Source organism: Camelus ferus, chromosome 12, assembly GCF_009834535.1.
Source record: "Camelus ferus isolate YT-003-E chromosome 12, BCGSAC_Cfer_1.0, whole genome shotgun sequence".
Taxonomy (NCBI): Eukaryota; Metazoa; Chordata; class Mammalia; order Artiodactyla; family Camelidae; genus Camelus; species Camelus ferus.
The window spans coordinates 5,502,814-5,527,515 of record NC_045707.1 but is presented as its reverse complement, the minus strand read 5'-3'; the positions used below and the strand labels follow the sequence as shown (position 1 = coordinate 5,527,515).

The 24,702-nt window shown below is 40.0% G+C and overlaps 1 protein-coding gene across 3 annotated transcripts in view; it reads left to right on the top strand.

Moving 5' to 3' along the window:
- The window catches only part of MRTFA (myocardin related transcription factor A), a 91,315-nt gene that overhangs the window by 39,515 nt on the left and 27,098 nt on the right, over window positions 1-24,702 (top strand). For all 3 annotated transcript variants that reach the window (XM_032492300.1, XM_032492299.1, XM_032492298.1), the window contains exon 2: window positions 13,193-13,258. In XM_032492300.1, the coding sequence (XP_032348191.1) occupies window positions 13,193-13,258 (66 nt within the window). The remainder of the gene's footprint in view (window positions 1-13,192; window positions 13,259-24,702) is intronic.

The following is a 24,702-nucleotide window of genomic DNA, read 5'->3' as shown; positions in this document are numbered from 1 at the left end:
TGGGGGAACATGCAGAACTGATGTGGCAAGGAGAATGCTGTCCCTGGTACCTTTCACTTTGGAAGGGATTGTTCAGATGGCCCTGCCAGTCTGAAGGAGGCACATTCCCAGTTTGTCTCCACCCATTCAGACACGCAGAGCAAAGACACGCTATGCTCAGATCTTATGTGAGGGGGCGTGTGAGCATTCCTTATAGATGCTCAGGAAACTGACTGATGACATCGATGCAGCTGGCAGTTTGAGATCTGTCTGCTGCAATTGGAGATTACTTCAAGGGGCTGATGAGTAACTACCCAGAATGAAGTGGTGAGCCCCAGATTTTTGAGGATGTGGGAGTTTGATTTATTTACTTATTTATTTATGTATAATTACTAATATTTTTGCTGTGACTCTGGCATTAAATCTGATGTAGTAGAAAGAGCACAGACTTTGGTTTGAACTCTGGCTCTCCCTTTTACTAGCTGTGCAAACAGTTACTTAACCTCCTTGAACCTCTTTTTCTTCATCTGTAAAAGAGAGGCAATACATAACCTCAAATAGCTGTTGAGATTAAACGAGTCACTGTAGTAGTACATCCAGCACAGTGACTGCATCGTGTAGTTCAGCATGTAGATTCCTCACTTCTTATGTCTTAGTTTCCTTCTCAAGACAAGCCCTTCCTTACTTCAGTGCCTCTGCACTTGCTATTTCTGCTGCCTGGAATGCTTTCTCCACATCTTTTCATGATATGTTGTATTATTTAGGTTTCCGCATAAGAGTCAGCTATCTCCTCAGAAGGGCCTTCCCTGTGTATTCGGCCTAAAATTACCACCCCGTCACTCTCTCTTCTCTTATTTCAGTGTATTTTCCTTCACATAATGTGCCACCAGAAATTGTAATACATAGAATGTGTATTTTCCCCGCTAGAACATATACTCTGTAAGAGCAGGGACCTTACCTGTTCATTTTACTGCTCTTTCACCTAGCACAGTGCCCAGCATAAATAGGTGCACGATAAATAGTAGTTCGATGAATGAACAGGTGAATCCACCCAGAATCTCCCTAGTACCAGGTAAGAACCCCTGGCGGAGTACCGGGGAGCAGGAAGGACGTTGTACAGGTGCTCTCTGCCTGTTCAGTGTGGATGTTCCCGCATTGAGAGCCATGTGGGGTATCCTTCCAGACTGCCTCCAGCCTCTGGGAGGAGCCCTTTGAATGACCTTTACATGTGACTTTACACTGTTGTCTGTTAAGAGTCTCTATTTCTTTTGGAATTTGAATATAGGGAGCCTTTCCAGAGTCTAGAGTTCTGAAAAGCCGTATGCTATTCTCTGAAATCACCTGGATTTCCCCCTGGTTAGTAAGCTTATGCATCATTTTTTCCCAGCCACATCACATAGATAGCACTGTTAATATAGTGTCATTTTTAAACACAGACAACTGGTGTGTTTTATGAAAGAAGAAAAACGCACTACATAACAGTGGTTGAGGGCTCAGGCTGTCGATTGACATGGAACTGGGTTCCGATTTCTGTTCTACCTTTACTTACCGATGACCTTGGGCACATTGCTTAATTTCTCTAATGCTCAATTTCCTCATCTACAAAGTAGTATAATAATAGCACCTTCCACATAGCTTTGTTTTAAGAATTAAATAAGATGATGCAGACATGTTTTCACCATTTTATAAGTATTATTACACAATACAGAGCCCCTTTATTTTACATGTTTTAGTAGTTCAATTTGGATTTTCATAAGGTTATCTTTTGTAAACTACCAGGTTGACCAACCCAGGAAAATACTTCATTTTTCTGCCTGTAACCCTGCCAGTATTCAGATTAAATAGAAGATATTATCTTTTTTTTTTTTTTTTTTTGGTGTGTGTTCTGACTTCTAAAGCAGATCATTTGAGAGATAATTTAACTCATGTTTACATACTAGATACAGAGATAGAAGAGAAATTTATGGGATTGTGAAGGGTTGAATGTGCATATTGATAAAATAATCAAATTTGGGTTCTCATAGATGATTTTGGTATGTGTGATTTTAAAAAGAATTAGGAATTCCTCTCTTCAAGTCTTTGCAACATTACATTATTGTTCATTATATTGTTTATACCAGAAGTCATCTTATAATTTAAACTTATTAGAAGACCGTTATTATTTATTCTTCATAATTAATCATTTATAGGAATTAGTCCTTTCTGTTGAACACATGGTAGCGCTTCAGTGTGAAAAACCTGACCCTTGATATGTTTTAATAATTGATTCGTGTATCTTTCTGGAGAGTCAAATCTATGAGTTTTCAAAATAAACTTTTTTATTTTGGAATAATTTTAGACTTACAAAAAGTTGCACAGATAATACAGAGAGTTCTCACATACCATTCACCAGTTGCCCTTAATGTTGGCGTCTCATATCTGTGGTATGTTTATCAAAACTAAGAGATTAATGTTGGTATACTACTAAGTAAACTCCAAACTTCATTTAGATTTTGTTTGTTTTCCCACTGATGTCCCTTTTCTGTTCCAAGATCCAGTCTAGGATACCACAGTTGCATTTAGCATATGATTTTTAGTTGGTGGATCAGTGTGATCCCAGAGAGAACTTCCCTTCTCTTACCTCTACTTCCTTCTTTTCATCTTGACTCTGGATCTAAATTTTAGCAGGTCCTTCTTTCTCTGGCAATAGACAAACGGACCCTTCTGGGTCTCTTAACTACTATTTTGGTATTCGCTGCTTAGAATTTAGAATTTTAGGATCATGCTTTGAACACTCACTGTGTATTTAATTTTATTAATGAATGGGTGCTGATTCTTCTGCCTTTCTCTGAGTCTTGCTCTTTATACATACCAGGTTGTCTAGAGTCTGGGAACAGAGTGTGCTTCTTCACTGACTGCATGTTCCAGAACTGCCTTCCAAAAGGAAACGGCTCTCCTCCTCCTCTCCTCCCCTCCCCTCCTCCTTTCCCGTCTCCCTCTTCCCCCTGCCCCACAACAACTTGGGATTTGATTTTAAAAAAGGATGTTTTAATATAAGGCCCTTTTACTGTGCAGAATATAGCTTCTTGTTAGAGGTATGGTACCAGATTACAGTACCAGATTCTGTCCTAGAGGAAAGCTATCTTATGTAAAGGCCTCTAGTGAAATATTATATTCTGTGTTATAGTTTTACAAATCACTTTTCATATACCTTGGTTTTTTTTGAGCTTCAAAGGGCAGGGGTTATTTTTCCAAATTGTATTACAGTGAGAAAGCCAAAGCTAAAAGAGGTTAAGTGACTTGATTAGGTAGCAGCAGAGCCAGGACTGGAACCTACGTTTTCCCATTCTTTCTCTCATGTTGTTTGGTCTCCCCTTAAAATTCAGTTCTCCAAGTGTATTGCATTCACTTGGAACTTACAAAATACTCATATAATGAACCCAATATGCAATACTTGCCTCTTTCCCCAGGATCACAGTTAGTTTGACAGTAAACTCTTTCTGGTTAAGGGTAGGGCTAATTATAGAATACATTGGGCCTTTAAAATGCTATTGTTTATATTAAAAGCACAGGCCAGAAGTACATTTTCAGTGTAGAGTAGACTGTGCTAACCCATTCAGGCTGATTTCCCAAGTTGAAGGAAGAAAATTTTTCATGAAAAGAACTAGAGAAACTGAGAGTTTAGAATGGTTGAGAAATTATATATAAGCAAACAGGAAAAGAAAAAATTCCAGGGAAGCCATAGGACAGGGTAGGAATTGAGAACAAGAAAACCGTCGAAGCAGTGTGGAGGAGTAAGGGAACACAGACATCTCTCCCCTCTCATAGGTCTTTCTAGTCTCTATCAGGAAAGGCTTATGGGAGGTTACAATAAATAGGGGCACAGAAGAGTATTACTTTTGGGGAGTGATAGCAGGAAATTACTTGAAACACTCGTCCAAGCTAATCATGAGGATAAAATATTTGTAAGGCCCAGTTTATATGTTCACTTGTCCTACCCCACATAGAAAGAATCTTGTTTGTCTTTCTCTGTGACTTCCAGTGTTTGGGCAGTATCACCTTTGTACTCCCATAGCACCTAAAAAATACATAACTGTTTGAATTTTTATTTTTAAGAAACCAACATTTCTTTTTTATTATTTATGCACACGTGTATCATAATAAGCTCATATGACTGGAATTTGGCAGGGACCCTTAGTAGTAGGGCATATGTGCTAGCCAAAGTTGCATTTTCCTGTGATCTTTTAGTAAAAATATATATTAAAGACATTAGTATGTTCTTATAGCATTGTAATTATTTGTTTAGAGTCCCTTTTTCCCCATTAGACTTAAGAATTCCACAAGCATGAGAACTATGTCTTATTCGCGTACGTAATTCTAGCACCCAGCCCTGGCTTTGAGAGTACAGAAGATGTTAGAATGCATGAATTGAATCATGGGAACCGTCAAACCGCTTAGTTGGGATGTGGTGTCTGAGTAATGTTTTCTTTGAAAATACTCTTCACTCTTCTAAGTCCTTATTTGATGATTGTTTCCCTCAAACAACTACTGAAGGCAGTGACTGTATCTGTCTGGGCACCACTGTATCCCCCCAGCAAGCTCAGTGTCTGGCGTGTGAAGTAGACCCTCATATTTCTTGAGTGAATGCCAAGGAGAGTTTTGACAAGGAACTGAGGAATAAGTGAATAAGGCACAAATATGAGGTACATGGATGTGCTGACCAAACAGTACGTGAACCCCAGTGCAACTAAGCAAATATGCGTAAAGTGAATAAATGAAACTATGTCTTAACTTAGTTATTTTAGTACAGCTTACCCTGAGGTCTCTGTTTCTCAAGGAGTTTTAGTATCTTAAACAACTGACTCTATGGTAGTGAAGAGGAAATGTGAAAAGTTGGTTATCACAGAGCAGTAAAGGAGGAGTAGTTACGGACTCCAGGGTGTGATCTCTCTCATATCCTTTATTCTTTTCTTGTAAAACATTGATCACAACTTGTACTTATTTATGTGTAGTTTGATGTCTGTTTCCCCACTGGACTGAAAGTTTTATGTGAGCAGAGACCATAAGTGTTTTCACCCTACTTAGCACAGGCCCTAATGTATTCGTTTAGTAAATATTTATTAGATGAGTGAATGGGAGAACGAATGAAGGAGAACTTCTTCCTCATCCCGACTCCCAGTCGCTGTTTTGGTGGTGATGCTGTAAAGTAATCCAGGCAGCAGAGCAGGAGGAACACTCTCCTCTAGGGGTAACTTCACCTACTTTAAAAAATACATAATGAATTTAAAAATTGAGATATAATTGACATAAATACCCTTCACCTACTTTTATTCATATATTCTAATAATGAAATGAGTTCAGAGAATAGCCTTTGGTTCTAAGTGATAGGTGATGTGGTTTAACAGTTTGGGTGGTTTTGCAGTTTATAGGATAAACTGAAGTGTAAAATACACCAATAAAATAGGTATAATTCACTGTCGCAAAGACAACCATTCTAATTATCAGCATGCTAAGCTTTACTTAAGGCTAAAACCTGTGCAGTTTCTTCTCTGATCTTCCCAGTAAAACACATTCTCCAGTTTGAAGCTAGAGGTAGTGTTGTCTGTTGCTAACTCGAACTGTATTTGCTTATTTATTCTGGAATTGGTACCTGAAGGTTAATGAGGCGAGAAAATGCACCAAATATTATGAGATCAAGCTTTGGAGATTTGCAGAAGGAACAGAATCTAGAGTAAGAATATACTATCTGAAATTAGTTTTAACAATTAATATTTATTAAATAAATGTGCTAGGCTGTGTGTAAAAAATCTTAGAAGATGATATGTCGTATCACATGCATTAGATTTAGATAGAAAACTCACAGAAGTGAGTCTAGAGATAGCAGATTTTATCTCTTTATTAGGTTGTTTGTTAGCCGTTTTTCCCCCGTGACAAACCTTCAGTAGGAGACAACAAATAATTTTTCTGGAAGAAGTGTGTTAGAAAATGTAAGTTCTCTCCTGTTACAAACTTTTAAACAAATTTAAAAGAAAGATTTTAACTTAAAAAGATTGAACCATTCAGTACACACCAAAAGATGATGTACTTTAAAAGCAATTAATTGGGAGCATCAAAAAAAAAGGCTGAATTAAATCTGCTTAGTACTGTTTACTCCACATGATCTGTAATTGGCCTCATGAACGTGGATGGAACATGTTTAATTTTTCAGTGTAAAGTGAATTTAAGTTAGGCCGAAGTAGCATTAAAAGGGGCAGCAGTTGTTAACCTGACACTGCATTAGAATCATCTTGGCAAGCTTTTGAAAAACCCTAATGCCCAGGCCCCGTTCCAGACCAATTAAAAACCTCAGATGATTTTATTTTTGAAGTAAGAGTGAGAATCACCAGAATGGGGGAAAGAATACAAGGATAAGAATACGGAAGATTTAGTTCCAGCCCTGGCTTCTGTTTTCTAGTATTTTGTTGAGAATTTTTGCATCTATGCTCATAAGGGATGTTGGTCTGTAGTTTTGTTGTGATGTCTTTCTCTGACTTTGGTATCAGAGTAATGCTGGCCTCATAGAGTGAGTTGGGAAGTGTTTCCTTCTCTGTTTTCTAAAAGAGTTTGTGAAGGATTAGTATTAATTCTTCTCTTAAATGTTTGGTAAAATTTACCAGTGATGCCATCTGAGCTTGGTTTTTTTTTTGTTGTTATTGTTGTTTTTTTGAGGAAGATTTTTAATTAACAAGTCAACCTCTTTACTTTTTATAGGTCTACTTAGATTTTTCTGTTTTTTCTTGAGTCAGTTTCAGTAATTTGTGCCTTTCTAGAAATTTGTCCATTTCATCTAAGTTATCTAGTTTGTCAGCACATGGTTCTTCATAGTGTTCCCTTGTAACTCCCTTAATTGCTGTAGTTGGGGGTGATGCCTCCTTTTATATTCCTGATTTTTGTATCTGTTTTCTTCTTTTTCTTGGTCATTCTAACTAAAGATTTGTCAATTATTTTGTTGATCTTTTTAAACAACACATTTTGGGTTCCATTACTTTTCTTTATTTTCCTATTTTCTATGTAATTGCTTTCTGCTTTAATTTAATCTTCTACTTACCTTGGGTTTAGTTTGCACTTCTTTTTCTAGCTTCTTAAGGTGAGGGTTTGCAGTATGTATTTGAGATCCTCTTTTCTGATATAGTTATTTACAACTACGAATATCCCTCTAACCACCACTTTAACTATATATTTTTCAGTTCAAAATACTTTCTACTTTCTAACTTCCTTGTATTTTTTCTTTTGACCCATTAGCTATTTAAGAGTGTGCTGTTTAATTTCTACATATTTATGAATTTCCTAAATTCCTTCTGTTGTTGGTTTCTATTTAATTCTGTTGTAGTCAAAAAACATACTTTGTATGATTTCAGTCCATTTGAATTTATTGAGACTTGTTTTATGGCCTAGTATATGACCTGTCCTACAGACTGTTCCATGTGTGCCTGAGAAGAGTGTGTTTTCTACACTTGTTGGGTGGAGTGTATTGTACAAGTCTTCTATATTATTGTTGATTTTCTGCATACTTGTCTATTATCAAGAGTGAGGTAGATTGTAATTCATGAGGAGATAATCCAAAACATTCTTTATTCTAAGTCGTTAAAGTAAGTACCATGAAATTTGATGAAAATAAATGGAGAATCACCTAGTGTTAGTTGTACCTTAGGAATGCCAGAAATGACATCTAATTTATTTTCTAGCATATTGGTCCTTTTTATTTTAGTATTTTCACGAGAGGGTCACTTAATTCTTATGAAAACTGATGCTTTGAAACTTAGCTCCAACCAGGCCAGTCTTTCAGTTGATCATTTCTGGGTAGCAGTTTCCTCCTCTGAAGTATGAGAACCTCCATAGCTCAGAGTCAGATATCTTAGAGGGGGAGAGAAGAGATTTTCGGGGAGTCTGGTTTGCTTTTTGCTCTCCTCAAGCATATAAACCTCGTTGAGTTTCTAATGCAGCACTTTTTGGACTAGCTTATAGTCAAGAAACATTGCCCTTACTTGTCAACAAGTTTATTTTGGAGCATTTTTATAACATAAATAGTCTGAAAAGCTGTGAGCAAATTCATTGTCATTTGATTAAGTTTGACTTAAAGTTTCCTATCCAAATTTAAAGGATTGAGGAAAAGAGTTAACAGTGTTTCTGAGTTAGAGCTGAGTTAGTGGAATGTCCCTGCAGTCAGAATCTTCATTGAAGAGGTCATAACGAGCAGAGGGAGGGTTTTTCTTCTTTCTCAGTCATTCCCATACCAACCCCTTCCCTCTTCTTTTCTACTTCCCTCATAATTTATGCTTTATCTCCCTATTCTAGAAGGGAGCCTGGCTCCCTGGTAGAGCCAATAATGAGTAAATATGAATAAGGTAGGAACAACCTGCCAAGCTGCACATCTCCCTTTCCAGTAAAATCCAGAACTACTGACCAGTGGAAGCTGCAGAGCTGGACTTGAGAACACATCACCTATTTTTACTTTTTCTTTCCAGTCCTGATTGACACAATTGTTTGATGTGACTAGTTATTGGGTGTTATCCCTTGAATACCATCAACATACCTCCATGGTCTTGTAGGGCATAAATATAAATATGTGACGCTCATTCCCTTGCTTTAATTTCCCAAATAGCCAGTTATTTAAGTAGCGGTTGATCACCTTTGTTTAAAACAGATGGAAAACGTGATTATTTTCGTGGGGAGAGGAGAACCTGGGTCCCCACTTTATGGTTTGTTTCCCTTCTTTCTATTCCAGTTCTTTTCTGGCAGACGGCTCAGTTGATTCACCATCCATCAGCTTTAAAGACATCTGTTCATCTGTATATAGGCTGCTTGCACAGACCCATTTAGAAACAGATGATATATTAAATTTGTGGGCTTTAATAACAGTGAGAGACTCAAGCTTTTACACAGAAAGGTATTTTTTGTTTAGTTTTTATTGACCTGGGGAGTGGAGGGGAAATCTAAATCATGATGTGCAGTAAAGTAGACTTCATCAAATTCCTACTTTTAAAAATCTCCTTGATCTAGCAGTGTGTTTGAAAATAATCATTTGAACTAGTGTTAAATATTTCTTAGTGACGATGGATGTGTATTAAATTATGGCATCTGAAATACACTGCTGACTTGGGTACCTTTTGTAGTGAATACATAATATATGGCTCTTATGATATTTACTGAAAGTGAGTTATTAAATGATTTCTTCTAAAATGAATAATCCCTAAGGCCTTGAAACATAAAGTCATTTTATTTAGAATGCTTAGAATTAAGAGGAATTAAGATAGACTAAAGAAAAGGAAAATTCATATAAATATCCATTTCTTTGTAGTTGAAAGGATCATAGAATGTATACCCTGCCAAACAGATAAATTACACCATAATTCTGAATTTACTGTTTAAATCTTTTATTTTCCTCCTTATAAACATTGTTAGGGTTAGCAGGAGTGGGTTATGCAATGTATAAAATAATACATACCCATAGTCAAGTTGTAGCAATACCCAAGATACCCTGATACAGGGTAAATTCTATTATGTGAGTGGGAAAGTTAGTCAGATTTCAGATAAGCATGAAGTTTAGAATTAATTTGTGAGAGGCACAAGATGGAATTTTCAGATAACTGAACCTTAATTTCACTTAGTTTTAGAGATGGAAAAGGTTTATTAGGTGAACCTTCCTCTTTGAACTAGAGCTGTTTTAAAAAAAAACTAAGCTCCATGAATAACTTGAATCATAGACTTAAAGTTTTGCTTTCATGAAGCAAGAAGTTGTTCAATGAAGAAGTTTGCATAATGGATCCCTTATGGCCCTATTTGTACGTGGCTTTTTAGGATGGTTGCTGATTGATATTTCAAAATTATTATTGGACAACAGACACAGTTTTCATTAGTTACTGTTTCTTTGAAGTGCTCAGACTTACTGAATTGCATTAGGTTTGCTTGTTCTCTGAAATCAAATTAGTTTGTTATATATAATCATTTTCTAATAGCTCATCTTACACTGGGCCTTAGAAAACATGGCTTAGAAACAGTATAAAACATGACGAATTTATGCCCGTTTTCCCTCTTACTTTATCCTGCCTGACCCTCCTTTTTCTTTCCTCCAAGGAGAAGTGTGGCATAGTATTAGGTCCCTTCACTTGAGTCACAGAGACCTGTTATGAATCCTGGTTCCAGCACTTCTGAGTCATCTGACCTATGGCAAAATCTTAAAGGTCTGATTCTTAGTTTCCTCATCGGTAAAATGGAGACAATAAATGTACTATCCCCACAGGGTTTTTTGTTTTTTTTTTTCTCCAAATAAGTTAAAAGCATGTCAGTCACTTAGCCTAGGACTGGCACATAACAACGTCAATGAATCCTATTATTATTTGTATTTTATTATTATAATTATCATTGCTGCTGATTTATGGTTATAATTTATTCTGAAATCAAGTTCTTAGATTAATTTAAATTTATTTTACTGAAGTTGGTCACCCAAACTTCTTTGGCCCAGACCTGAACCATCCATTTCCCTCAGCTCCTTTGTCTGTCTCTCCAGAGAATGAACCCAGGTGCTTGTGCTCCATGCCTGTTACCCCAGCAGCACAGGCTTCCTGAAGACCCTGGAGAAGCAGGGAAGTAAGGAGCCCAGGTTCTGGAATCAGAATGCTTGGGTTCAAATCCTATTATGTCTCTTATTAGTGGGATAACTTGAGGTAAATTACTTAATCTCTCTGGGCCTCGTTTTCCTTACCTATGAATTAGAATAATGATACCTATTCTCTCCGTAGGGGAGTTATGAAGATTAAATGAGGTAAAACATGAAAGGATGCAGACCAGTGTCTGGCAGAAAGCACATGTTCTGTAAATGTTACCTATTAGTGTATCTTTTATTCGGCAGGGCTTTGTTTTTAACTGTTAATTTGTAAATAATAATAATAGTAATAACCTCCTGATTAGATTTCCCGGACTGTATGTGCCATCATTTTGAGATCCAGTTCAGTTCAGGAAACACATATTAAATGCCTACTGTGTATTAAGTGCTGTGGGGTGGGGTGGGGTCATATATTAATAAGATTTATTCCCTGCTCTTTAGGAGTTCATATGCTGGTAGGAGAGAGAAGACATGTTACGCAGTGCAAAATGCTACTATACTTTTTATAGCGGATAAAAGGTAGCTCACAGGAGGCCAAGAGTAATTCTCAGTGCTGTGGAGTGAGTTTGGAAGGTTAGGTGAAGAGGGCAGGCATTCCCAGGTAAAGTGAATAAAGAGATGGGCCCTACATGCTACTGGAGGACAGACTTCAGTGGGGTGACTTGGAATGGTGAGACCCCGCACAACTGAGGACACACGCTGGCGAGCTATCACTGCAACACAAGAGAACATGGCACAGTAAACCTGATAAAATGGGAACATAAGAAGTTGCCAGAGTTGAAGTTGGCTCAAAAATTTCAATGTTAGTCCTGGGGAGGAGGGTAGTGATAGTCAAGAGCCTAGTTATGGTTCTGCCATTCTTGGAGGCCTTCTTAAAATCCGCTTTGTAGATGAAAAAGGCAGACATTAGAGTAATATGATTCCTAATAAATACAGGTCCCCCTTGGATGTGACTTGCAGGGACTTTGTAACTGAAGACTTAATCACAGAACTTATCCCATGGCCTGTGGGATCCTCTTAACCCTCCTTTTCTGGACATTTTCTCACTTAGCCTGTGTGTGCAGGCCATACCATGGTCATTTTGCACGTTGTGTAGTGGTAATACCCTTTAGTTTCACTGGCATTTAAAATAGAGGTAATTGACTTTAAAAAAATTTAATGGAGGTACCAAGGATTGAACATAGGACCTTGTGCATGCTAAGCAGTGGTGGCACTGAGCTATTTTCCTACCCCCTCTGAGATAATTGACTTTTAACTTTTAAAAAATTCCTATTGTTTCATTAAGTAGAAATAGGAGAAACACCCATCACCCTCCCCTAGCCCGGATCTGCTTTAAATCACGTGGCTTTGTTCTTTCACCTCAACTGAAAAAGACTCGAAGTAAAGAGTAAGAGGAAGAGAAGGGTTATCTTAATGGTAAAATATTTTCTGGTCTAGAGAAATGCTTTGCTTGGTGAAAACAGGTACAATTTCTAGATACAAAAGAAATGATTTTACAGCAATGGCATACATACATATGCTACTGCTGTACATATTTATGTTTCCTTATATATAGCAATATATATTTATGGTATAGGTAGGTAGGTAAGCAGATGGCTACATAGATAGATATTAGAACATTTTTATAAACAACTTTTTTTCTTCCCAAGCTAACAGAGTTAAGAGAGCAGGAAAATGAGACTGTGAAGCGGGGTTAGTGACACTGAGTAGGTATAGGTGGCATGCTTAAAGTCACAGAGCAGGTTAGCAAAAGCGGAAATGAGAGTCCAGGTTCCCTGATATCCAGACCCCAGTTGTTGTTACCACATAACCAGGTTATTACACACACAGTCTAAATAATCTGTAAGTTCCATTTTGAATTTCTCTTTAACCCAAGACACTTTTTAAAAGAATGCCTTTACATTTTCAGTGGTTACATCCTTTTTCTGTCATCATGTTGTCAATTCTGAGTTTTATTAGCCTGTGATAAAAAGAAAAATGACCTGTATAAATTCTACATATTGAAATGTATTAAGTTATGTATTATCCGAAATATGTATTAATGATTACATGTACAAGCTTATGACTGTTAAAATTAACTGTGTTAAATAAATTACTCAGCTCCTCCATTAAAAAAAAAAGATTTTACAAATAACCAATACTTCCTGATCTACGGGAATAGCTGTATCATTCACTATACTCACAGTGGTAAACATTCACTACCAGGAAGAAGGTGTAGCCCATCTAGAGAGCTTTTTCTGCTGGGTAGTGGTCCTCATTCTGTTTTATTTGAGTTAGGAATTTGTGGTTTTTTTAGTCTTAGGAGGAGGACACAGTGTTGTAGGAGGTTTTGAGCAAGAGGCAAGACTTGGGTACTTTGTGGATTGTTATCGCCCTGCAAGACCCTTCGCAACTTCCTCTCGCCGCCCACAGCAGAATACGGAAACCCTGCTGTATCAGGCCACTTCTGCAATTACAGTCACAATTAAAGGGGATGCTTCGTTCACACTACACCCTTCTGTTCTGAGACTTTCTTTGCATTTGAAAATGTGCCTTTTGTGGTGGAATGCCCGACTGAGCCTTCGTCTCCCCTCTCTCTTTGCTGCCCTGCAGTGCTGCAGTTGAAGCTCCAGCAGCGCCGGACGCGGGAAGAACTGGTGAGCCAAGGGATCATGCCGCGTAAGTACCACTCTCTCTCTCTCAGCCCCTAGAGTAGCTTTTAGGACGTGGTATGTGTACCCAGCAGGCCATGGGAAGCATCTAACAGAAAATAAGGCCGACGGGTTTCATTTTTCAGTCTTTTCTTTCTCATGCTTTTCCAAGTTCAGAGCCCCTCAATTGGCGATGATAGTTAAGAGAACCGCCCTAACTCATCAAGTTCAGTGAAACAGACATTGGGTTTGACGGTGCCATTGAATCATCCTCAGCTTCTGAACTGCACCTTTAAAAGGGTTTCCACGCCCTGTTACACTTCCCTGTATAGGAGGAACAGATCTGAGCTGGGGTATGGTGAGGAGGAACCCACTTCTCGCATCTTTTGCCTTAGTGTTCAGGTGCCTGGGAAGAGACGACCTTTCCCACCTAGTATTTTAAGTGAACCCCCCAGTTTTATTTAGAGTGAGATCCTCAGATACCCTAAGACTGGTGTGGTGTGAGTGTTCCTGAGTGGAGTCATTGAAAGGGGTATTGCAGCGCTGGGCTTACTGGGTGCAGAATTGCATCACTTGGGGAGGAATAAAACCAACCTTAGAATCTGTTAGAAGCAGAAAATCTGCTTTTAATACCGACAACCATATAAAGTGAGTGGAAGCTGGAGCCAGCAGGATTTTGCTCTTCTTGACTTTTTTTTAAGTCATCGACAGAGCTCAGGCTTCCCCTTTTACTCCTTTTATCTTTGTGACTATTGCTGCTTGGACCTGCCCTGATGAAGTAAGAATATATACATCACAAAACAACTTCTAGCTTCACAGTGGGAGGGCTGATGTTTTTCACCTTAGCTCAATGCCTGCTGACCCATTGCCACTGTATTTTCCTAATTCTTCACTCGTTCTTTCAAAATGTTTGAGTTCCTAGTGTGTGCCCCTTGATACAGCAAAGTAAATCCAGCTCCTTCTCTCAGGAGTTTTGTACTGAGAAGGAGAAGACTGATAATATAATAAACAGGAAGACAAATAAATAGACAAGATAATTTCAGAGCATGGTAGATGCTATGAAGTAAATTAACTGGTTGGTATATTAACAAATAATAGGAATGAGATGGGGTCACTTTGGAAACGATGGTCAAGAAAGGCCTCCCTGAGGAGGAAATATTTGAGCTGAGATCTGAAGGATAAGATGGAGCCGGCCATTCAGAAGCAGGAAGAGGGCCCAGGAAGAAGAAAAAGCAAGTATAAGGGCCTAGTGCAGTTAAGAGCCTGGCATGTTTGAAAACATCAAGGAAGCCATTGTGGCTGGGCCCTGGTAAGTGAGGGGAGAGTGGGGGCGAGTTAAGATTGGCACGGTGGGTGGGGCCAAAGTGATGGCCTCGTAGCACACAGAGGAGGTAGATTCTGTTTTAACTGCTAAGGGGAGCCGTTGAAGGCTTTTAAGCAAGTGGGGATGGGGTTTGATTATGTCACGGTAATAGCAGGTCCTCTTCTAAGAGCTAAGCACTTCATAGCAAGCATAAAGAGCCTAAGGTCTGTTTCTGTCCTAAGCCTCAGCCAAGGGACTTGTCTCAAATTTATCTTTTTTTTTTTCAATTGCAATTAACTACCAAACCATTTACCCACGTGCTATCTTCTTCTCTGACCTTCCAGTGAAGGACTTCCCCTCCTTAAAGCATCTGATAGAGCAGATGGCTTGTGCAGTGGATCAGTAATGTGATCAGGTAGGGAGGGCAGTGTTGTGCTTTACAAAACATTCCAGATCTGCCAATCTACAAACCCTGTAGAGGAACAAGTTGCCCAGCGTCACATCTGCTTGTCCCTTTCACCAAGGATATCATGTGCTTAGTGTCTGCTTTGTGCCCAGGGTAGTCCTAGATGCTGTGGAGATTAAAGAAGTATACCATGGTACCTGCCCTCGAGACATTTAACAGTTGATTTGAGGAGCTAAGATTTGCCCATACACAAGATAAAGAGCAATCGGTGTTGATCCATGGGATGCTGACTCTAGTTAGAGGACTAGTTCTGAGAGCATAGTGCTGCTTCTTAGGATCTGTAGTATGTTCAGGATCTGAAAGCCATGCAGAGGATGAGTGCCTTGCATTCTTCTTCCTTTCAGTTGATACCAGGGGCTACTGGAAATAACTATTTAATAGGGTTTATCAGGTATAGTCTCCTTGCTTAGCATTTCTTACAGTATTCCACATTATTAAGATAAATGATGCTTCAGTATTGCAGTTATCTGCTTATGTTTGTCTCTCCAATTAGACTGTGAGCTCCTTGAGAAAGCATCTTATTTATATTTCTGTCCCCAGTGCCTGGCACTGAATGAATGAATGAAGACAGCCAGTTGTAAAGTGTGGCCTGTGTGAGAGAGAGAGGAAGAGAAGATGGGGAGGGAGGGAGAGAGGATGAAAGACCAAAACAGATACCACTCTGTTGCAAATTCTGCTGTTGGAATTCTGGGCATGGAATTTGAAACAACGCCCCTCTTCTGTCAGGAGCCCAGGTTCTAAAATATTCTGAATATCTGATAGTATACTTTGTTCTCTGTATGTGTGAAGTGAGAATAATTGCCCTTCCTAAGGGAATAGAAATGCCCTGCTTCTCTGAGAATACTGCATCTTCCCATCTTCCCTCATATAATGAGCCACCTTCGGCCTTGGGCATAGTTTGGTTTTCAGCTTTTCTACTGAAGAAAGTAGGTAGCAAACTCTTAGATTATATGAGAGAGAGTGTTGAGGCCTGGGGGATAGTTTCAGGTGTGAAGTTCCCTGCTCATCAACATACCTGGTGATATGCAGGAAGGACCTTGAGTTCCCAAAGGTGAGACTTTTTTATTTCCCAGCCCCCTACCCTCTGAGTAAACTCCACTTCCTCACCTTAATCCCTCGCCCTCTAACCTAACTCCTGTCTATTGTCATTTCCAGTATTCTCTGCCTCCCTGACATCCTCATAATCCCCTGTCTCACCCTCCACTCACATCTTTCAAAAGGAAATATGAGCTCATGGGTGGACCTGGAGATCGTCATTATAAGTGAAGTAAGCCAGAAAGAGAAAGAAAAGTACCATCTGATATTACTCATGTGGAATCTGAAAAAAAGACACAAATGAACGTGTTTACAAAACTGAAACAGACTCACAGACATAGAGAACAAACTTAATAGTTACCAGGAGGAAAAGAGGGTGGAAAGAGATAAGTAGGGAGTCTGAGATTTGCAGATAGTAACTACTATATATAAAATAGAGAAAGAACAAGTTGCTACTGCATAGCACAGGGGATTATATTCAGTATCTTGTAGTAACCTATAATGAAAAAGAATATGTAAATGAATCTATGTATGTATATGTATGACTGAAACATGCTGTACACAAGAAATTGACTATACTGTAGGACCAGGAATGATGAAAAAAAAAAGGAAAGAAAGAAAAAGAAAATATGAATAGTGGTGGGGACAAATCATAATTGGATCAGCAACTTGTTGATTATTGGAGATTTGGAGACCTGAAAAAGTAACATCTGGTTTGAAGTGCCCATTTTCATTTCCATCTTGCTGGCCTGAGGAGTTTCTGAAAGTGCCTTTATATTTAAGTTTGTTGTACAGCTTAGGGAGTAGTTAGGACCTTCAAACCAAGGGAAAGGAGCAGTGTAGTCATGGCTGTATTCTGCCTTGTCGTTTCTGTTTGTATCTTTTATCAAATTCTTCTCATCCCAGTCCTTCTGTAGCTCTAGGAAGAAGAGCCCGCCCACCTCATTTCACAGAGCACTCACACACTGTTCCCACAGGGGACTGGCCTGCAGTTCTGACACCGTATCTGTAGGACATGCTGTCTTCAGTGGCTCTCTTGCCTTCAGGGTTGTTCATAATGGGTTTTTTTGCGTGTTATTTAAAGTTGGTGTATGGCCTTCCTATAGAATTCAGGGGATTAAAGAATCTCTCAATTCCTATACACCTCTTTCTGCTACTTGATATGCTTTGTTCATGGCATCTAAACTATGGGATATAGAAATTGGTTTCTGGTGTGATTTTAAACAGGTTCATTTCCCAGAATCCTTCATTCTTGTCATGTAAACATATGTCTCAAATTTAACACTATTTAAACCCTACCAAATGCAGAGTGCCAGATAGCAAAGGATTACATATTCCAGGCCCTAAGCTTTCTTTAATGATGTCTGAAACTCTGCCTATCTTGAGGGAGAGGAGATATGGCACAGATAGGAAGCTGGTGTTTTAAGTCCAAAGATTAAGACCAGGAATGCTGCTGTGTCTAGGATGAAGATTCATAGAAGAGGTGGGTCATGTGTGGTACACTTTGTTCTCAAACAGACTTTCCCCACAGCCTTTCTCTTTGGCATTTAAAGGTGTGCAAGTCATAAGGTTCAGGTGAAAATTACATTCTGGCAATGAGAGCTGCTGCAGAGGAATAGCTTTTTAAAGGAAACCATGAAAGTTCTCCAAACAAATGAGAAAAAGTCTCCTGTAATCTTTCTAGATATGAGCAAAGCATCTCACTTGCCTTTTCCCGCTCAGCCTTTTGTTTTTCTATTGTGAATCCTTGAGAAAAAGCAGAGACTAGCAACTTTCTGATGCTACTCTTAGCAATTCATTGTTTTCCCCTGTGCCTGTAGTAGGAAAGCCTCGGCACCTTGGCAGACGCACGAGGAAATCATTATGTTTGTCCTGTAGAGTAAGGGCCTTCTTCTGTTTCCTGAGTGAGCTTGTTTCTTTTTTTTTTTTTTTCATTGTATGTGGTGTTTCTGTGGACTCGGCCACTGCCATTGGTGGCACTTGCTTCTCAGTTGTTGTGAGAATCTAAAGAGCGAGGACAGCACAGCTCAGAGAGGGCAGCCAGTCCCGTCAAACTGCCCGGCCCTGCCAGGCGCCCAGGCATGCTGCTGGGTGAAAATTGAACCAGTCGGCCAGCCAGTTCTGACTGGCCGGGAGGTCTGCTAGGCCTCATGTTCTCACACTGAAACTGGAAAGGATGGCTTTATGTCGTGGAGCCCCCACAGCTCTCTTTCTAATGAGCTTCACCACATCTTGAGTATCCCTGACCCTGCAGTTCTACAGTTCGAGCCCTGTGTCTTGCTTCAGCTGTTGGTGTTGGCTGAGTGGTCTCCACAGAGACAGTGTGGCCCAGTGGTGGCACTCGTAGCTGATCTAAGCTGTTGTTTGCTGAGCCCCACGTTAGCTGAAAGTCTCCTGTTCATCTGGCCACAGCAGTCTCTGCACCAAGAAGTTTCTTCTAAACTCTGACGAAAGGTGATGTAATGGCTGGAAGTGTCAGGATTGATTATTATGATCTCTTTTCCTCTGAAGCTAAAGTTCTTGTCAATAATAATATTTTTGTTATTTGTAACTTGGGGGTTATTATATTATTCCTCATCAAATGTACAAACTGAGTTTCAAGATTCTCTTTCCTGAATACATATGGATCAAATCCATTTTGGTGAAGCTCTTTTAAAAATAATTTTTAGTTTTTGTAACCCCTGAGAGGATAAACCAACCCCCAAGGCCTCATAGTTTCTTGTAATGAGAAGAGACTATGATTTAACTTTGTCTCTCTCAGGCCATCTTTATTAAATACTGAGATGCCCTGGGATCTTTTCCCCAAGTTACCATGAATTCAAAAGAACTAGCCTCTGGACCAGCCCTGTTCACTAGTGCTTTTAGCAAGGATGGTGACACTCCTAATACCAGCCACTAGCCCCACGTGCTGCTGAGTGCTTCAAACATGACTAGCTTGAGTGAAGAGCTGAATTTTAATTTAATTTAATTAATTTTAATTTAAATAGTCACATGTGGGTGGTGGCTGTTGTATTAGACAATAGAGTTTTAAGGTTTATTCTATCACTTAGGAGCAAGGTGACTTTGAGCAACCCATTTAACTTTTCTGAACTCAAATTCTACTTTTATAAAGTGAGGATAATAACCCATCTTATCTACCCAACAGAGTGAGTTTGGAGGTAGGTGAGGTGATGTTACTGTTCATGCTTTTGAGATACAGGCAGTATTATTTGCAGTTAAGAATGAGAGGAGCATTGTCTTGGATCTACCATGTTGTGAATATGAAAGCAGCTTTTAATATATGTATCTCATTAAGTTCTGTCAAAAGCAGTGTTTGGGAACACGAACTATTTTTCAATAAATAAAATCCTTCTTAATTGCTCTTTCTTCTGTACCCTAGGATTAAAAGAAAAAAAAAATTGGCTGAAAATTATTGTCAAAGAACCCCAGCCACAATGGTGCTCCGTTAGAATTGTGTATGAATAGGACCACCAGTTAATAGCTTGCCCTCTCCATGGGAATGTGTGTTTCTTTTTAAACCTCTCTTAAAACAAACAAAACAAACAAATGGCTGGGTTGGAAATAATATCTTTTTATTTCTGGGCAACTTACCAAGAGACAGAAATGTTCACCAGCAGGGACATAGTGGTAACTCCAGAGCAGATGAGGGTCTAATTTGAGGCTGAATTGCCACCTCCCGTTTTTTTTTTAAATTTAGGAAGATTTAAGATGACAAAATTGTTGGCTTCAAGGAAATGTCACTGTTTTGCCTTTAAGTGAAGTGTTACAGTGTCCAAGACATTATGTCCCAAAGGATACTTTGTAGATTATGAGTTTGGGTGGGGCCAGGGTAAGAACTGGTTCTCACCTGGGCCTCGGTCACTTCCCATTTGCTCCGGTCCACTTGGGAGTTGCTTTAAGCTCTGTGTGGTGGTCTCTGAACATCAGTCCCTGGGCACCAAAGAAGTGGCCAAGATCTGCCCAGTTCCCCTTTCCAGGAGGATCCCAGGAAAGGCCTTTCCAAAGCCTGCAGTTTGCCCGCCGCTCCAGTCCAGTCGGTGCCCTCAGGCCTGTGCTTCTGTCAGATGTTCACCCACGACTGTTAGTGCGGTGCGCTCCGCTTGGCTCCTTCAGATATCTTTGGACGAAAGAGCTAGTTTTTTTTTCCTTTCCTTTTTAATTGAGATATCATTGACATATAACATTATATTAGTGTCAGACGTACAATATAACTTTTTTTTTTTTTTTTAAGAAGCAGAGAACCCCACACATACTTACATGTCCTCAGCACAGGAATGTGACCATTGAATTGTGGTTGAATCCCAAGTTTAAGTGGCATTTGATAAACACCATGGTTAAACATGTGTTCCAGGACTGGGGCTAACCTGACCCCTAGATCTGAAGCTGAGAGAATATTGTGTTGGGCACACGGTCTCGGGAGTCTTCTCTTTCATCTCAGGAGCAGGCGAGCTTGGCACATCATCCCAGGCGTTTTCATGTTGCACATCTGATAGATGTCAGCATCCTCACCTCTCTTCCCGTTGTTGTAGGGTGTATTCCCACAGTGACTAGCATAGAACCTCCTCCTTGTCCAGTTGCTAACAGATCCTAAAATAGACTCCAGAATGAGTTTTATGTTCTGAGTATATTCACTGTTAAATCTGAAGAAGAATCCAGCAGTGAGCTCCGTTGAACAAGCTATCAAGAGTACTCTTCTTGATACAATTTAATATCTAAAAAGTAGAGTAGGTATTTATTTTATTTAACAATTAGTTTTTGAAGTGTCTGAGATATCCAAGGCCAGCATCTTTTAAGGATTATAAGTGAAGTAAAGGAATTTATAAAGCCACTTGTTGAAGCTACACACTAATTTTACCTAAACAATTCAAATCCTAAAGAATTATGCACTCATGGGGAGCCCTAATAGACATTTGATGATGGTGGTGAGTTAAAGTTCTTCAGCCTGGTCGGATATTATTTGCAGAAGGACAAAGGTGATTTGGAGCGTGTATCTAAACAGATGACTTAGTCATAATGCTTATGGGACTTCACAAAGAGGCAGTAGCTCTGTGTGTGTGTGTGTGTGTGTGTGTGTGTGTGTGTGTGTGTGTGCATGCATCAGCATGGAGTGTATATTAGAACGATAATTGATCTGGAGCGTTAGACTGGGCTGTGGTGTGAAAGCCAGATATAAACACAGCTGGCATATATGTCAAAGAGAAGCTTGGAAGGCCAAATTAAAAATTTTTTTAACATTTTTTATTGAGTTATAATCATTTTACAATTTTGTGTCAAATTCCAGTGTAGAGCACAATTTTTCAGTTATACATGAACATATATATATATATTCAGTGTCACATTTTTTTCTCTGTGAGCAAATTCAAAATATTTGAGCCTTGATATGTCAGCCTTTGAAACACTACCTGTTGATGTTCATGCTGTACAAGATTGTCTGGTGATTTTTTCTCCCTGTCTTGAATCTCTTTCACCATCATTGGGTCAGGGGCACAAGACTCTGGAGCAGCTTGCACTTCTGGGAAGGAAAAGATTAGCATCCTTGAGTCTTCACTTTTTTTTTTTTGAGTCTTCACTTTTAACATTCATTCTTGGTAGTTGGCTTTCCTGCTGGTTTGGGTGGGGGTGACAGCCCAAGTGCCAAAACAGGGGTGGTGGCAAGCCTGAGTACCAAAACAGGATGTGTATGAAGCACATTTTCTGACTGTGATTTCGGACCCTTGCTTGCCCCAGAATGCATGGTCCCTTCCCCATTCCCCAGCACCCAAGCTCCTTCTTGATTCACATGAACTTAGTTCTGGTTTTCATTGTCATGGCCAGTCCCTAAAACTGTTGACACAGCTCTTTGGTTAATATTGCAGGTTATTTTTATTGGCTTTTTGGTATGACAGCTAAAAACAGAAAGACAAAAAAATGGAAGTCAACCCCAGTTATTAGCTCTCAGCATTCGACTCCACACACACAGTTTCCTTCAGGAGAAGGATGGCACAGAAAAAAAGTTAAAACAGTAGCAATGCTTCAAACTTAACAGAGCTTCTAGCAGATGGCAACGCACTTTCCCTTTCTTTAATGCTGACAGTCACTGCAGTAGTTTGTATAATTGCCATTTTGCGGATGAGGTTGTTGAGGCCCAGAGGGGTCATGTGACTTGCCCAAGGTCACACTACCACTGAAAGACAGAGGTAGATCCAATTTACGTCTTCTAGCTCCAAACCCCATGCCAGTTCTTGAAGATCACAGTCTAATGATTCTTATTGACAGAGGAATTTTATGATGATATCCTGAGGTATTTTCACCAAAATTTCAACTTTGAGAAAACTGAAAACGGCATTAGATCAGGACTTGTAGTTGATGAGGTTAAGGTGAAAGTTAGTGGGAGGGGTGAGAGTAACTCCATCATTTTTAAGCCCTCCATTAAAATTGCTTCCAAGTTGCTGTCTGTCTGCTGGTGTGAGGCTTGAAGGTCATGAGTATATTTTCTCTTCTGTCCTAATGACTTAGTTAAATCAGAGGTTCTTGATTTATTTTGTGCCATTGATGCTCCTTGGGAAATCGTATACTTCTCACTAGACAGTTGCCCAAGCAAATACCCAAAATTCAGCATACAGTTTCCAGGGATTCATAGATACTCTAAAGCTGGTATAGTGTGCCCCAAATTAAGGGCCCCTGCTATGGAATCCTAAAAAAAGCATCTCCTAATGCTAGTGTAAACCCTTATACACCAGTGACACAGCCAGCCTCTGTACTCTCATCACTCAGTGTGTAGGTGACCCTCCCCATTTCCTGTACCAGCACCAGTGCACTTCTGTGCTCCCCGCCCACTGCGTGCTAAGACCAAGGACTGCATTTCTGTAGCTGCCTTCCATCGAGTGTGATTGCCAGGCCCAAACACAAACAGCAGGGTGTGGAGTCCTTCCCAGCTGAATTAGGCCCTTGCCAGGGTATGAGGAAAATGGCAAAAAGCCCTGATCCTTTGACTCTCAGAAATGTATGCTTTGCACCTTGAAGCAGTGACCCTGAAGGGAGTTCAGGAGATTAAACTCTACCAATCTGTGAGCCCCACACAGCCAGCAGAGTTGACATTTCAAGTTAACTGTTCAGAAAAGTTATCAAGTCCTTCCCAGGTGTACTTTTTTGTCACTTAGCCCCTGGTGGTGGAGAATGAGCAAATAAAAATCCTTACTTTCTCATGTGCGGTATTACCTTTCCCCTGCCTTTTGGACTAGGGAATGAATGGTTTTCAAGTTTTATTGGCACCAGAATCCTTGAAGAGCTTACTAAAAGTTAAAATTCTTTGAAGCTCGGGAATCTGCGTTACAGAGAGGTCCTTGCACCCCAGAGACTTTCTAATACAGGTGTGGTTCTGGTCCCACACTTGGAGAAACACTGGACCAAGGGCTGCTGGCATCGTTCCCTTTTTTCACTTTTAGTGATGGCGTAGAATGTTGTTACTGTCTTCTCCCCAGGGGTTCTGACGCAGAGGATGGCCCTGTGCACCTGATTCAGGAGTGGATGATGAATTGCTAAGACAGTTGAGGCTGCTGCATGTGAAGTGATTGGGTACAAACAGCTTGTGACCCCCCGTCTCCAGGGCTGGGAAAAGTCTGCCTTGCCTGCCTCTCTCATGGCCTTGTACCGTGTCCGTGGTCAGTTTGGCACAGTTAATGAACTGCCTGGAGCTGTGTGACAGACTTCTGTGCCAGGGCCAAGGGATGTGGCAAAAGACTCAGTTAACTTTGGAAGGAGTTTGATTATACAGCAACTCCCTTTTCTGCTATGTTGGCCCCTTCAGGGGAGGGCTGATGGGAAAAGGAATGGGAAAATGTGTGCCCCTTGACATTTTCTGAGGTTATATCTGAAGTCCTCCCTTCTGTCCCACTGCCAACAGTAGAGAGAAAATGACAAGGCAGCATTTCTTTCCAGAGGAATAACCTTGAGAAGAAAGGAAAATGTAAAAGATCATATTAAAATCACTGTCATGGTTTTTTGGGGGTAACTATCACAGTTTTTGTTTGTTTGTTTATTTTTTAAAGATAGTTGATCGGTGAAGTATCTTTTCTCTGGCCCACTTCCGTCTCTCCTCCCATCTTACTTATGCTGAAATATTCATAAGTGAAAAGATCTGAGTTTTGGAATCAGAAGAGTGAGAGTTTAGTCTTCGTTCTGCAGTTGATCAGGATGTGATCTCAGGCAAGTCAGTTCTCCATTATAAAGTGTGGAAAATAATGGGTCCCAAGAAACTCAAGTAGGTAATTCCCAACACACTATGCAAACATCAGGGGAAAAACAAGGAAACCATTTGCAGCAAATCTTTTTATTACACTCGGGAGCCTTTTTGTCGTTGGCAAGGTTGACAGCCACAATCCTGCTTTATTTCTTCTCCCCGTTTCATTTCCTCTAGTGCCACTTGTGAACAGAGTGAAGTCCAGTCCTGCAAGGCCCTGTATGGCTCCCCCTCTCACCACATCTCCCCCCACTTTCTCTGCTCACTCTACTCTGCCGGCCTGGCCTGCCTGGTGTCCCTCTGTCACTCAGGCGGGTTCCCATCCTGGGCCTCTGCATTTGCTGTTCCCCTTGCCTGCAGGGCTCATTCCCTTCCTCAAGGTCTCGGCTCAAACGTCACAACAGAAAGTCTTTCCCTGACCACTGCGTGTAAAGTCCTGCCCCATCACTC